This window comes from Scardinius erythrophthalmus, assembly GCF_964197995.2.
Source record: "Scardinius erythrophthalmus genome assembly, chromosome: 8".
Taxonomy (NCBI): domain Eukaryota; kingdom Metazoa; phylum Chordata; class Actinopteri; order Cypriniformes; family Leuciscidae; genus Scardinius; species Scardinius erythrophthalmus.
Window position 1 is genome coordinate 35670975 of NC_138228.1, and position 14071 is coordinate 35685045.

A 14071-nucleotide genomic window follows, 5' to 3' on the forward strand; every position below is an offset into this window, starting at 1 on the left:
TCACAGGAATCGCACCACAGTTCCAGTGCATCCGAACTCAGACCACCACTACAGGTAGTCTAAGGTTGGGTACCACAGTGTGCTCCTGTGTCCGCATGACAGCTTTCACATTTCAAACAAACGAACCGTGATCTGTTTCGAACTAAACTGCTAGTGTGAAAACACCCATAAGCCACAACAATAAGGCTCATATACTGTTCCCCTTCATGAAGACCAAATTAGAAATGTATGTATACCATACATATACTGTACTATAATACATTTACATGTACAGTATATTATTAAACTCACTTTTAAATTAACGTAAAACAAGAAAAACAATAATTTTGTGAGTACTCTTTACAATATGGTCCCATTAGTTAACATTGGTCAATGCATTGGGTAACATTAACAATACATTTGTTACAAAATTGATTCATGTTTGTTAATGTTAGAATGGCTTTTTTTTACTGGGAGCACTGTAGCCCCTTACTGAAAATTTTAGGAGCACAGGCAGAAGATGTAAGGGCACACCTTAAATCAACCGACAAGGCAGTTATTCACATTTTCCATTTTGCCTATAATACTGACAAATGCCTTGGTAATACATAGACTTAACTTACAGAAATTACAATGTGCAGTTATATTTTAAGTTCACAGGGCTCCAGTTTTCCAGCATTTGACATTTTGGTAACACTTTATGATGACTGCACGTTATTAATCATTAGTTAAGCATTAGTTAACAGTTACTTAATAATTTATAAAGCGTTAATAGACATTAATAAGCAGTTTATACATACAGCTATACATGCTTTATTCTTGATTTATAAGCATATCTATAATGTGTTTAATAATTGTATTTTCATATTTTATTAATGATCAATTTATCATTTCTAAATGAAGTATTGCATTATTTAATATCATCTTATTATTCAGACATATAGAAAGTAGTCAGTTAACTATTATTGTGAGATCATCTAAAGTAAGGACTATTTATGCATTGCAAAGCATTTACAAAGGAGATTTAAAGGCTCAGTTATCTTCTAAACAGAAAAAGGAAACAAACAAAACACAGTGATACAGAAGATATAAATATTTAACTGAGCCTTTAAATCTCCTTTGTAAATGCTTTACAAGGCATGAATAGTCCTCACTTTAGATGAGCTCACAAAAAATTACATAAATTAACCCTGAATTACAGTAGAAATACATGTTAATAAAGCATTTATTAACACACTAAGTAACTATTACTATATGTCTGAATAATAAGATGTATGAATGTACATTTAAATAGTTTATTAATCATTTACTTACACTTTCTAAGTGATCTTATGAACCATTGACAACTCCTAAATAACTGGTTTGTAAATAATACAATACTTCCTTTAGAAATGATAAAATGATCATTAATAAAGTATGAATATACAATTATTAAACACATTATAGATATGTTTATAAATCAAGAATCAGGCATTTATAGCTGTATTTATAAACTGCTTACTAATGTATATTAATGCTTTATGAAGTATTAATTAACTTTACTAATTTAATTTACTAATGCTTAACCAATGATTAATAGCGTGCAGAGATTATAAAGTGTTACCGAAACGTTTTATAAATGGGGCAAATCTTTAAAGGATGAATAAATTATGTTTTAAACCACATCAAAATATGATCATATGAATTTTGAAGTGCTGGTAAAAGATGGGGGGTGTTTGGCTCGAGGTCATGGTGCAAAGGACCCTAGGTTGATTTTACTCCGAACCATCCCTTTAATCTAGTAATAATGCTATGTAAATTATGCTCAACCCTAAATACCCTAAACCAAATCCTAACCCTATAGTAAGTATATGTTGTTAATAAATATTTCATTGTAACAAGGATTCCTGAAAATAAAGAGTAACCAAATATTGTAAATATTGTAATTTTAACAAAGCATAATTGAAACCTTTTTAAAGTAGCTCCTGGGTACCTGAATAAACAAACAAAACAATCAGTTTTAAGCAACATCTCTCAGGCAACTTTGTCCAAAGTGACAAAAAGATCATTCTTTTTTCTCCATCTCTCATTCTTGCTGCTGGCTTTTTTTTTTTTTTTAATTTTACGCACATTGCATCTTTAGTCATATTGACTAAAAGTGCAACAGCATTCAAACCCCACTGTAATACTAAGTGACTTGAATGTAAAGTGTAAATATTAAGGGATGCTGTTGAATGCTGTTGATTACCACAGAAAATAATTTTGACTTCTCAGTCAACAAACAAAAATGATTCAGACTTCAAATCCCTCACTCGTTATGCATTAACAAATTGCTGGAGAAGCATGCACAACATATTAATGGAAAATCAAGATAATCTTTAATTAATCCAAAATAAAAACTCAGGAGATTGCTGTAGAAAACTGGGATATTAACTCAAACACAACCACATATACAATGACAATCATGGACAAATTAACTAGGGAAACTCAGGGCTGTAAGGCTGGTGCCAGTATGTCTGATTGACCCCTCGATGAAACAAAAGACCCTCATGAGAATTAACACTTGAACTACCTCCTGCATATGTAACAGGGATTTCTGAGACGCAGCACACAGTGCAGTTCACACTTCACACACTATCTCCCCTTCATTCCCCCCTTCCTCCTCACCTGAAATACACTAAAAACCTATGCAATGTAAACTATGTACAATAAGTATCTATACATGTTTGATATCATTTAAAGTGTCTCAGTGCGCCTGGTAAAATGGTCTCATTCTCCCAACCATAATGAAAAGCTAAAAGAAGTTATAAAATATGAGAAAAGTGATGTGTCCCTTAAAGGTGTTTTCCCTCCCCCAGGTCCTCCATTCAGACTGTACCTCCTGTATGTAAAACAAGAACCTATTCAAATACAAATTCTGATCTCACAGTGTGAATCCCTGAATAGGGAGCCAAAATCTAATTATAATGACAGACCCCACCATTTGGTAAGAATATTGAATTATCTGGGTATATAAGGAAAAGGTGCAGAAAGTTCGAGGAGTCTGTAGGTTGACTGCCCACACAAACCGTTGTGTGTAATTTTCGTTGCCAGGTAATAATTTCTACAAATTCCTCGATTCCGGAATTGTTGTTCTGTTATGATTAACACTAGAACGGCCATGGCGGTCATTTTGACCGTTTTGAATTTTATATCTGCAATAACTTTGTTGAAAAAATAAATACAATGCTGCTGGTACCTGACTTTTCCTAAAAGTGTCTGTATTTTCATTTAAAATGTTTTTCATATAAATTACACATAAGGCAAAAAAATAAATGAACATATTTACCTATTTCGGCCATAGACGGTCATATTGACCGCACGGAATTTCGCGGTATTATTATAGGCTAAACCAATATACACAACAATAAAATGTGGTTAAAAATACACTAAAAGTGTCTGTATTTTCATTTAAAATGTTTTTCATATAAATTACACATAAGGCAAAAAAATAAATGAACATATTTACCTATTTCGGCCATAGACGGTCATATTGACCGCACGGAATTTCGCGGTATTATTATAGGCTAAACCAATATACACAACAATAAAATGTGGTTAAAAATACACTAAACATATTCAACAACAAATCATTTAAATGTAATGATATTCAGAACAGAACAAGAATGAAAAAAATAACTATAAACAAGCCAAAATGAAATGCGTTATAAGCGAAAGTGAAAGTAAGCGTAAGTAAGCGTGAAAGTATAGGCTCACGTAACTCTCTAATTAGAGAGTTACGTGACGTAATTAGAGTTACGTAATTAGAATCAAAATGTTTCAACATTTGCGATGTATTTGGATTTTAAACTATTTCTTTTATTATAGGCTTTGTACTTCACTCACGATCCAATATCGACGGAAAAAATCATCCTCTTCCTCTTCACATGCGCAAAATGGTGCGAATTGTAGGTATAGCCTACTATAGGCTACAAACAGAGCAGTGGAATTGTTATATGTTAGGTTGACTATTTCATTATTATATTTTATTGTGGCTATAATGAACAGGCTGCAATGTCAAGATGCAATAGGCTACTGGAATATGGTTGGTGTGTGTGTGTGTGTGTCGGCGGGTGCGGACGCGGACGCGATCGAACTGTGTAAACAAATATGGGCTACTCCGTCATTTTGTTCAGGACATCTACGGATATTATTTATTTATAAATGTATAATTAAACTTGTTTAAAATGTACAGTTTGGTGTTGTTTTGTTTTTTAAAGACATATTAACACAATAAATGCATTAATCTCTCAATTGGGTATTTATCATTAAAGATATAGAGTTTGGAATATAGCGGTCAAAATGACTGCTTGCGGCAGTTCTAGTAGTTATGGAATTCTGGCACTTCTAGTGTTAACTGATGATTTTATTCTTGCGAATTGGATTTGAATTATTGCTTCATTACCTGGTCAATAAATTGTAAACGTTTGATTTTATTCTGACTGACTCTGAGATTGTTTTTACTCTTATAGATTATAGGATTCGTATATTTCCACAAGTTTGCGCCAGACATTAGTGACGACTAATACTGGATAACAGATTCAAGTGTACTTGAATGAGGGGGGCGAGTTAATTTCCGTCCAGAATCAGCTAATGCTTTTTGATCAACCTGGATTCGGGTGCGCTCCATAACCTCTGTTCTCTTTTAATGTTCTTTTAGATAAGTGTACGTGGATATCCCACGGGCTTGACTAAACCAAAACCATTTTAAGAAAAGTGAGTTGATCGGCTAACGTCTGGTGGTCTTGACCTCTACTAATTGAAACAATTGAATTAAGTTCCTGAGGTGGCATTCAAGGGGGCTATTTAAGTGTCTGTTATTTTGTACGTGTGAATACGGCGAATCTCAAACATTTAGCCAATTACCTCTGTTTTGTTAAGCCAGACTGGCGAGATTGTGTCGTGCATCCGAAGGACTGCTGAGCGATATAGTTTCCGAATCTAGATGGGTAAACTATAATCAGAGTTAAAGGAATAACCAGATATTCGTTCACGTTTAATGATGCACAGATATCATTAAAACCTTTTTCATTTATGGAGTCAGATGAAACGAGTTATTACATTTGAGAAAATATATTGCATTTAATCTTGTTGTGTTGCGTAAAAGGAAAGACAGTAACGCGCAGAGAAACCTTCCCCGTATTATTGGAGACCTCCATTGGACCAATTAGACGGGCTTACAGGGCTTATATACACAAAGAACATAATCAAAAGAGAAACCAAACAGGTGCGTGGAATTATGACCTATGGAAACTGATTAACAAACAGAGAAATTAACTAGGAACTAATTGCCCGGTACACACTGTTTGATTTTGTGCAGTCTCAGACGAAAGATGACCAACCACAGCGTGGCTGTGCTCGTGGCTCCTAAACGGTGGTCCAGTAGTACAGTGAGAGATGTTCAAAGATGGCCGTTGACACGGTCTTGCAACCAAAGATAGCCTGCGATCATTTTCTGATAGTGTCAGAAATTTTGCATGATCATCTCACAGTGTGTTTGCTGCTACGACCTGCATCTACTGACTGGCCAATAAGTATGCAACATGAAATGGCTATTGATCAATGCGACAAAACTTAAAACTATTTAGGCTACCTCAAGCTCCATTTGCAAAATTGGCATGCCAATTTGGTCTTTTTTTCCCTAGCCCTGATCACATCCATATGTGATGCGATCTGGGAAAACCCATCACATGGTGAAATTTTACTTATTACAGAAATCTTTACCAAAGTTGGTTTCAAGTCCTTTACAAATCTGTTTTTATTTCCTTCATTGTTTATCGGTAACAAAAGTTATGGTTATCTGAAGTCGGCAGATCGCTATGATTTTCAGGAACGGAATTTTGAGAAAAACAGGTTTAATTAACTGTTACGTCTTGGTAGCGGGACGATCGGGGCTCTTTTTTATTGCCTTTTTTTCATATCACATATTTTAGTAATCATCATAGATTAGGTATCATTCAAAAGCTTACAAACTCAAAATTCATTCTGTGAAAACCATTTTGAAATTGGACGATTGAGAGGCGAGCAAGATCTTTTAAGCGAGCAGCTACTTCAGACTCCGTTGTTCTCTTGTGCTCCGCATCTCACAATAACAATGGATAAAAAACACGCAAAAAAAAACAAAAAAAAAAAACTTGTGTGCCATTGTAGTTTACACAGGACTGGCGGGAAATGCGCATCGATAAACCTTTATTCTAGATGTTATGTGGTTTATTTTGATAGGTGTACTGTCTTTGTAGTCTTAAGACAAGGAGAGCTGTGGGCGTTTTTTTTTTTTTTTTTTTTGCACCTCCGCCGACGTGCGTGTTCTTAAAGAGAAAGACACAGTCTTTTCAGCTTGCCACTATAAATCGTAATCACTAATCTAGTGAATTTTGCCAAGATATATTCAGAGCTGATAGACAAGATGTTATAGAATAATAATTTAATGAAAACCCAATTTTGACCAAAAAACCTATTTTTAGACCTTACTGAAAACGTACCAGCGCGACATCTGACAGGTTTTCCCAGATCGCATCACATATTCTCCTCTATAGCTTCCTCCTATTTTTTTCACTGCACATAAAAAACACAATTGGCCAAAGTATGACTCATCTTGCTCTATTTGTTTACCATTAGCATTTGCAGATGACGTTTTATAGTTCTATACTAACTTGCATTGTAGCCTATGATTCAAAAGGTGTCATCATTGTACATTCTACATACATGTCATACAGTGTGATTTGTAATATTCATATAGGATTGCCGAAATCGCGCAGTCTGTAACAGGCATAAGGAGAATGGGAACAGAGCAAACAGAGTGAAAACTAAATTAAAACATAATATACTCGTTACACTTATAATAACATAAGTTACACTTTTTACGCCAGTGATATCAAATGCTCATTGGCCAGTTTCGTCAAAGATTGCCACATGCTGTGTTTTGGGTGATCTGTGTTTGAACGAGAAATGTGCGCCTTCACAGAGTGGATCAGGATAAGAATTTAAGCAATTAATAACTTACATTCTGCTCGGTACCTCATACAAAACTATTATGTACAGAAAAAGAGGACTGCAACTGCAACACATTGTCATTTTGACTACTTTTTGGTACTGTTTTTGACATTTTTGCAATAAATAAATGATTGTGATTACACTTGTCTTTGTTTTTCTTTATAACTCTAAATATTTTTAAGAAATGGTTATGGGTAGGTTTAGAGGTAAGAGTAGGATTAGAGGCTCAAAATATCTTTTTAATGCTATATTGTTACTAAAAGTGTAATTTTCACTGAGGGATGAGTCAAAATTAATTTATTTGGTAATCAACAGCATTTCAGAGATGCTTTGCATAGAGCTTAACATGCTTTTGAAACTGATAAGAGTGCTTAAAAATCAGAAACAAATAAATAAATAATGGTAACAAAGCAATCATCTTTAACTTCAAATTACCCCTGTACCAGGTAATTATGCCGGACAGAAAGGACACATTAACATAATTCAACAAATATTTGTGAAATTCTCACCGGTCATAGTCCATAACAGCTACGAGAAGGCTGATTTGGTCAATGTTCTCTGGAGGCACATCAAACACTATGGCCTCATTGTACACAGGGTTTAATGTGTTCCTCTTGGTGGAGGTTTTCCTTTTCTTCAGTCTTCGTCCATCACACATCAGAGAAACTTTCACATAAGGGTCTAGGAAAAGATTCAAAGTAGAAAGTGATTTTTTTTTTGTATTATTTTTTTTTATATGATACTATATTATAATATTATTATAATAATAATACATTTTATTAAGATAATTTACATATAAGACCATAACCTATATATCCACAGTTACATTTTGAACACAAATCCAAGGAATGGCATACCCAAACTGAAATGGTTTCAACCATTTAGACTACAGGCATAATTGTGGTCTCTCTGAATTTGTTGTTTAAAAATCAGAAGTCATAGTTATTACATGCATTTATGCAAATGTGAACTTTTTTGTCATGTGTTTTTCAGTGGGGTGTTTAAACACTCTTTCTTCACCAGCTTTACACTTTACCTATAAGCCAGCCTCTTACTTATCATACCATAAGTTCCAAATCCTCCAAAACTATTCTGTTATATTGTAAAATATTGTAATATATGTTATTTCAAACTGTGTAATCTGAGTGTGAACTCATACCTGAAGCTCCAGTGATGTCCATGGCTTTCAGATTTCGTGCTTTGATCATGGTGATGGTCAGCCGTCCGGCAGTGGGCAGGTAGCATAGAGAAAACATCAAATCCCCCAGATCCACATTGTCCTGGCAACAGACATAAGATTTAATTACTCTTTTGATATTCTACCTGTACAGTAAACACATTCATTTATATGAATGGCCGTTGGATTCAGTTTATTCATGTTATTATTTAAAGACACCATATGTAAGTTTCGTCCTAGATATTGCTTATTCAAAACAATAACAGAGGCATTGACACCATGATTGAGCATGGAATCATGATAGGTGTCGTCTTCACCTCCACAGCCGATAGAAAGTAATTAGATGGGAATCACATTCATGGATGAGCAAATGTATTAAAGTTTTATTAACGTTTATGTGGTATAAAGCAGGGCTGGGCCGAGAGCCTGGGACATTTTACACTGCTGTTTTTATTATGTTTATATTCTGTAGTCAGCCCCTGTTGTTCCTTTCGTTTTGTTTATGCATTTTTTTATGATTAAAGTTGCATTTAACATTCACCTCCTTCTTCCATGAATTTGAACTTAGTTACAGTTTTAAGTTGTATCACTTAAAGGTGCATTGTGTAATATTTAGGAGGATCTGTTTACAGAAATACAATATTATGTACATAGCTATGTTTTCAGTGGTGTATAAAGACCTTACATAATGAACCGTTATTTTTTTTATTATCTTAGAATGAGCCATTTCTATCTACATACACCGCGGGCCCCCTTACATTGAAATAGTAATTTTGGGCAGACATGTTTCTACAGTAGCCCTAAAGTAGTGGTCTCAATGGAGGCGTTCAGAGAACAATGAGGGGTGTTGGAAGCAAGATTTTTGAAAGGGGGGCGTTCAGGTGTTCATGGGGGGCGTTCACGAGTTTACACCAAAGATTCAGGCAAGACAAGATTAAACATGAAATTATTTGCAAAATAATTGCCTACAGCATTCTAAAATCTACCAGTTTAATGCGACATGTAAGCTAGGGTGACCACACGTCCTCATTTTCATGGACATGTCCTCTTTTTGGACCTAAAAAAATGTCTAGATTGCCCAAAATGTCCGGGATTCGGCTTTTGCTTTGTACAGTCGACATTCATTATGTTTACATGCACACCTTTTGTTTCAATCGGACTGAATTCATTCTGATTGAGGAATCTGAATTTAGTGTTTACATGAACGCTAAACAAGTGATCGGGTTGATGTACATTTTAGCAGGTCCCGCCTTCTCGCACGGCACCATTGGTCAGTCGGTCATGTACGTTACGCAAACATTGGTCAAACTGCAACTCAATCATTACCCTCAGCACCACGGCTTGCTTGTCAACAGTGGCACATGGCTCCTGAACAGAGTAAAAAAAAAGCCCAAATGTAAATTCACAGATGATTTACAGAGAAAATCCCTGTGTTTTCGTCTCGATCGGGATCCTTGTGAAGCAGAATGCATGACCTGCAAAGCTGGCACGTACATGTCAGTGTCAAATAAAGGTGCCAGCGACCTAGAATGACACATAAGGAAAGTATACAAGAAAGCATCAGGAGGACTGAAATTTTTTTCTTTTTTACTGAAATAGTGTTTTTTTTTCTGGCAAATGATTTTTAATTTTATTTTAACCAATGACCATGAAAATAAACAGTGTCATGAAAAAGGTGTTAAAAGCTAAACTATTTTTTTATTTGTTTGTCATTATTCTATTGTTGCGGGCGAAAAGTTGAATGGAATATTACTTTATGTATTAAAGTTACTTTGTAAATTACTTTATGTATTAAAGTTCAGTAACATAGTTGCAAGGTTGTGAATGCATTTGTCATGGTGCATGGTCACCCTATGTAAGCTATGTATCGTTTCTTGCAACGACTCTATAATTTTTCTAGTCATAGACCAGCGCTCAAGCACTGACTAGAAACCAGCGCTGACAAGAATCAGCATTCACATGCTCAAAAATGTGTTTCGTGCTGACTAGAATCACGCAGCGGAGGAATGTAAAGTTGACAAGCCATTAAAAAAGAATTGACTTAAGAACCACTTCATTTCAAGTGGGGGTGGGAGTAACGTAACATTCTCATTTTCCACTAGATATTTTCCTCTACATCTCATCAGCAATTTCGATTTTGGCACGCTCTGCAGCAGCTAACCACTAAGGAGTGAATGTTCAGTGACGTGACATAACTGCCAGATTCAAACTGTGCTTTCTTGCTATGGCTGGCGCTGAACCAAAGACGGACGCGCTCAGCACTTGTCATATATCATAACTATTCAGTGTTTTTAACCACATAATGTTTATTTTAGGTTTCAGACATTTAAATACATATAATTTATAGCAAAACAATACAAGCCGGCTCAACATCATGATGTCTGACAGCCGCGAACAGCCAATCAGCAAACAAGAAGCATTCTTATGCATTAGGGTTGGGCCGATAGACGATGGTATCGTACAGCTGCTGTTAATTCAATTTTGAATGTCAAATTTGTAGCTGTTGCAATTTTTGGTTGCTCCTCGCTGATTAGCGGTAAGGGACCTGGATAATGGATAGGGGCTCTGGCCCAAAAAAGGTTGATAACCATTGCCTTAAATGGACAAACACGCTTTGTCGCTATGTTGTTCGTCATGCAAAGAAGCTAGCAAAAGTTAGCGAATTAAACACTGACATAATGATGAACAAGTAACAATAATATTCGCAATAACATATCGTTTTACTGAATAATTATATAAACATAATTTATTCATTTATCTTTGTAAAGAAACCTTGTTGCTTAACTGGCTACTCTCTGCGGTCTCAGACGACGATGATGATCTTTTCCTGTAGGCCACTGTAACTTCTGTTGGTTGCAATGCGCAACCTCACCACTAGATGCTGCTAAAATTTACACGCTGCACCTTTAAATTCACATTATTTTATTTAATTCCAATGAAACAAGTGCAGTTGTCTTTTTTTGTCTTCAGTAAGACTGGATGTCTGTGCACCTGTTACACTAAATAATGGACAAAGTGATCAAGAGATGTGTGCCACCATACAGGAGGTTTCTAACCACAGAGGACACGCACAAGCTGTGTGCCATGTGTCTGGGAGCGGAACACAGCCAGTCAGCTCTTGAGGGAACTGACTGTCCTCATTGTTAGGCTTTTCCACTTAGAAAGCTCTGCTCCCGCCTGGCTTTGTTTAGGGGGGATGGGAGCCAGGTTTCCAATCGTGAGTCTCTCAGATGGACCTTGCTGACGAGTGACAGGCCTGGCCTTTTCTCCAGCTTGGGTCGCAAGTACCGTTCTTTTAAGGCTGGACCAGGAAGCACACTCCGTGAATTATTATGATCTGCCTGAGCGCAGGATATTGGCCCGCTCTAGCACCGATGAGCTAGAGGTGTTGGTAGTCGAGGCAGATGATCAGAGTAAGCCTGCCTCCTCCATTACTCCCACTGACAGTGAGCTGGTGAAAGTTTTGATTTACGCCACGACCAGACTGAAATTAGACTGGGCGTGGAGAAGAAGGAGCCTGCTCCCGGCAGGTTAGACGAGCGGTTTCTTCTGGGTCCCCAGCGGGTCCCCAGCTTGTGAGCCTTACGTTTCTCCCAATGCTTCATAAAGAAATTATGTATGTAACTCCACATATCTTACAGAAGTCATTTTGACACCCCCAGAGACCCTAAAGGGACCTTTCTCACTACCCAATATTCCAGCCCAAATCATCACCCGCCATCTCCTTGCTGATGTCATAGTCTTGTTGGTATGCTGTGGCCATTCACGAACCATCCCAAAATCTATCTATTTAGACCATCCATAGTACGCCATTCTTCAGTGGATAAACATATTTAAAAATGCCTTCATGTATTTTTAAACTCAATGTAAACGTTTCTCTTTGTGAGCTTTGGTTTGGGGTGGCTGAAATGCAACTTTATGCACAACTGCCAGCCAGCATGGAGACAACAACCATTTCTACCTGTTCATACCTGTTTTCTACTCAATAGTAGCTTTTTATGACTGCCCTTTTAATACAATTAATTTGTTTGACACAAACTTTCCTTAATAAGACTTTATCTGACCTATCTGAGTTCTTCTGTGCTCAAAATCACTCACAAAACTTTTGAAAGTTTGATAACCTGAACCTGGCTGGTAACGTGGCACCTAGCTATCCAACCACAGTACATATTGACACAAGATTCAAGCACCTCACCACTACTACAGCACACACATTAGACTTACAGTCACTTGACACACACTGGAGTAGTAAAGCGCTCATTCAAGCGTCAAGGGCTCTGAAGTCTATTTCCTAGCATACCAAGCATAATGGAAAGTTGATGGCTATCGCAAAAGGCTCTGCTTTATGCTTTGCCTTAGTACACTAGGTAGGGGCATAGAGCTGTGGGCTCCTTAGGCATTTGGTCATTGGGCGCAGTATGGCTACAGCCTGGCTCATATAATGGCACACAGTGAGCAGCATTATTCGTATGGTGTAGTGGGTATTAATGTTCATACGTAATGACGCAGCAGTGAGTTCCTTGAAAGGGAACGTCTAGGGTTATGTATATAACCCCGGATCCCTGAGAGGAAACAAGATGCTGCGTCTCACTGCCATACCTCAGGCATGCATGCTGCTAGGGGTGTGAATCGTCACTGGTCTCACGATTCAATTTGATTTCGATTATCATGTCAGCGATTCGATATCACAATGCATCACCATGCGTTGCAATATTACTGCACATGGCAACATTTTCATCAATTAATACAAGCAGTCAAATATATATACTCCATTTGGATTTAATCTGCTCCAAGAATGTACACTTCCTATATGTAGTCAAACAAAACTTAAGTCTGAACACAGCAGACGACAGGAGCATTTAGAACTAAAATATTGTGGCTGTGCTGCAGGCCTACCAGGCCGACCTGCTGAAGGACCTGGAACAGGGCCAGAGGCTCCCCTTGAGGCTGTAGAGGAGCTGCGTTGCACCACGGATTTGGCTCTCCGAGCCACTAAACAAACTGCCGCCAGATTGGTCAATCTATGGCGGTCATGGTTGCTACGGAGATGCATTTCTGGGTGAACCTGGCCAACATCGAGGAGAAAGAGAAAAACTTTATCTTCAATGCACTCTGTACAAGGCTCTCTGTAAGCCTCCTTGCAAGTTATCCTGAGTGTGGGGCATTGAGAGTAGCTTTTGAAAGGGAACTTTGTAACACTTGATGGATTTGCTGTCAAGTCGTCGTCGTCAGTTAGGAACCTGGGTGTGCTCTTTGATACCAATCTGTCATTTGAAAGCCATATTTCTAGCATCTGTAAAACCGCAGTCTTTCATCTTAAAAAGATATCTAAACTACGACATATGGTCTCAATGACAAATGTGGAAAAGTTAGTACATGCATTCATGACTTCAAGGCTAGATTAGTGGAATGCTCAACTGGGTAGTTGGCCAGGACTCTTAATAGACAAACTTCAGCTGGTCCAGAACACAGCAGCTAGAGTTCTTACTAGAACCAGTAACCACTCTTACTAGAACCAGTGACCACTCCCATGCGTGCACGAGCGATTGACATGCAAATCATCCACGTGAAGGAACACAGAACTGTAAACACCCATTACCTCAAAAACAAAGAATCAGAGACTTACTCCTCTGCTTTTCATAGAGTTTGGAAGACACATTGTGTTTGTGCTGTGCTGTTTACCTTGGATTTACCTCAGAAGAATTAGAAGAACGTGATTTGAAGATGAGAAATATGTTTAAGGTAAGAAATGTCCACTCATAAAAGTGTAACGCAAAGTAAGATGATCAGATTGTCAGCTCTCTCTATATGATTAAATTACTGAAATTATCCCGTGATCGAACCCCGTCTAGTCTGGGACCTAATTAACTTACTGGAATCTTCATTTACAAACACCTCTATCCT

At 37.1% G+C, this 14071-nt stretch overlaps 1 protein-coding gene across 1 annotated transcript in view; it reads right to left on the bottom strand.

The window, feature by feature from the left end:
• syt9a (synaptotagmin IXa) overlaps positions 1-14071 on the bottom strand; it is a 99366-nt gene that overhangs the window by 39776 nt on the left and 45519 nt on the right. The window contains exons 4-5 of the mRNA XM_081372362.1: positions 8150-8270; positions 7500-7671 (exon numbers count right to left, since the gene is read on the bottom strand). Of these exons, the coding sequence (XP_081228488.1) occupies positions 7500-7671; positions 8150-8270 (293 nt within the window). The remainder of the gene's footprint in view (positions 1-7499; positions 7672-8149; positions 8271-14071) is intronic.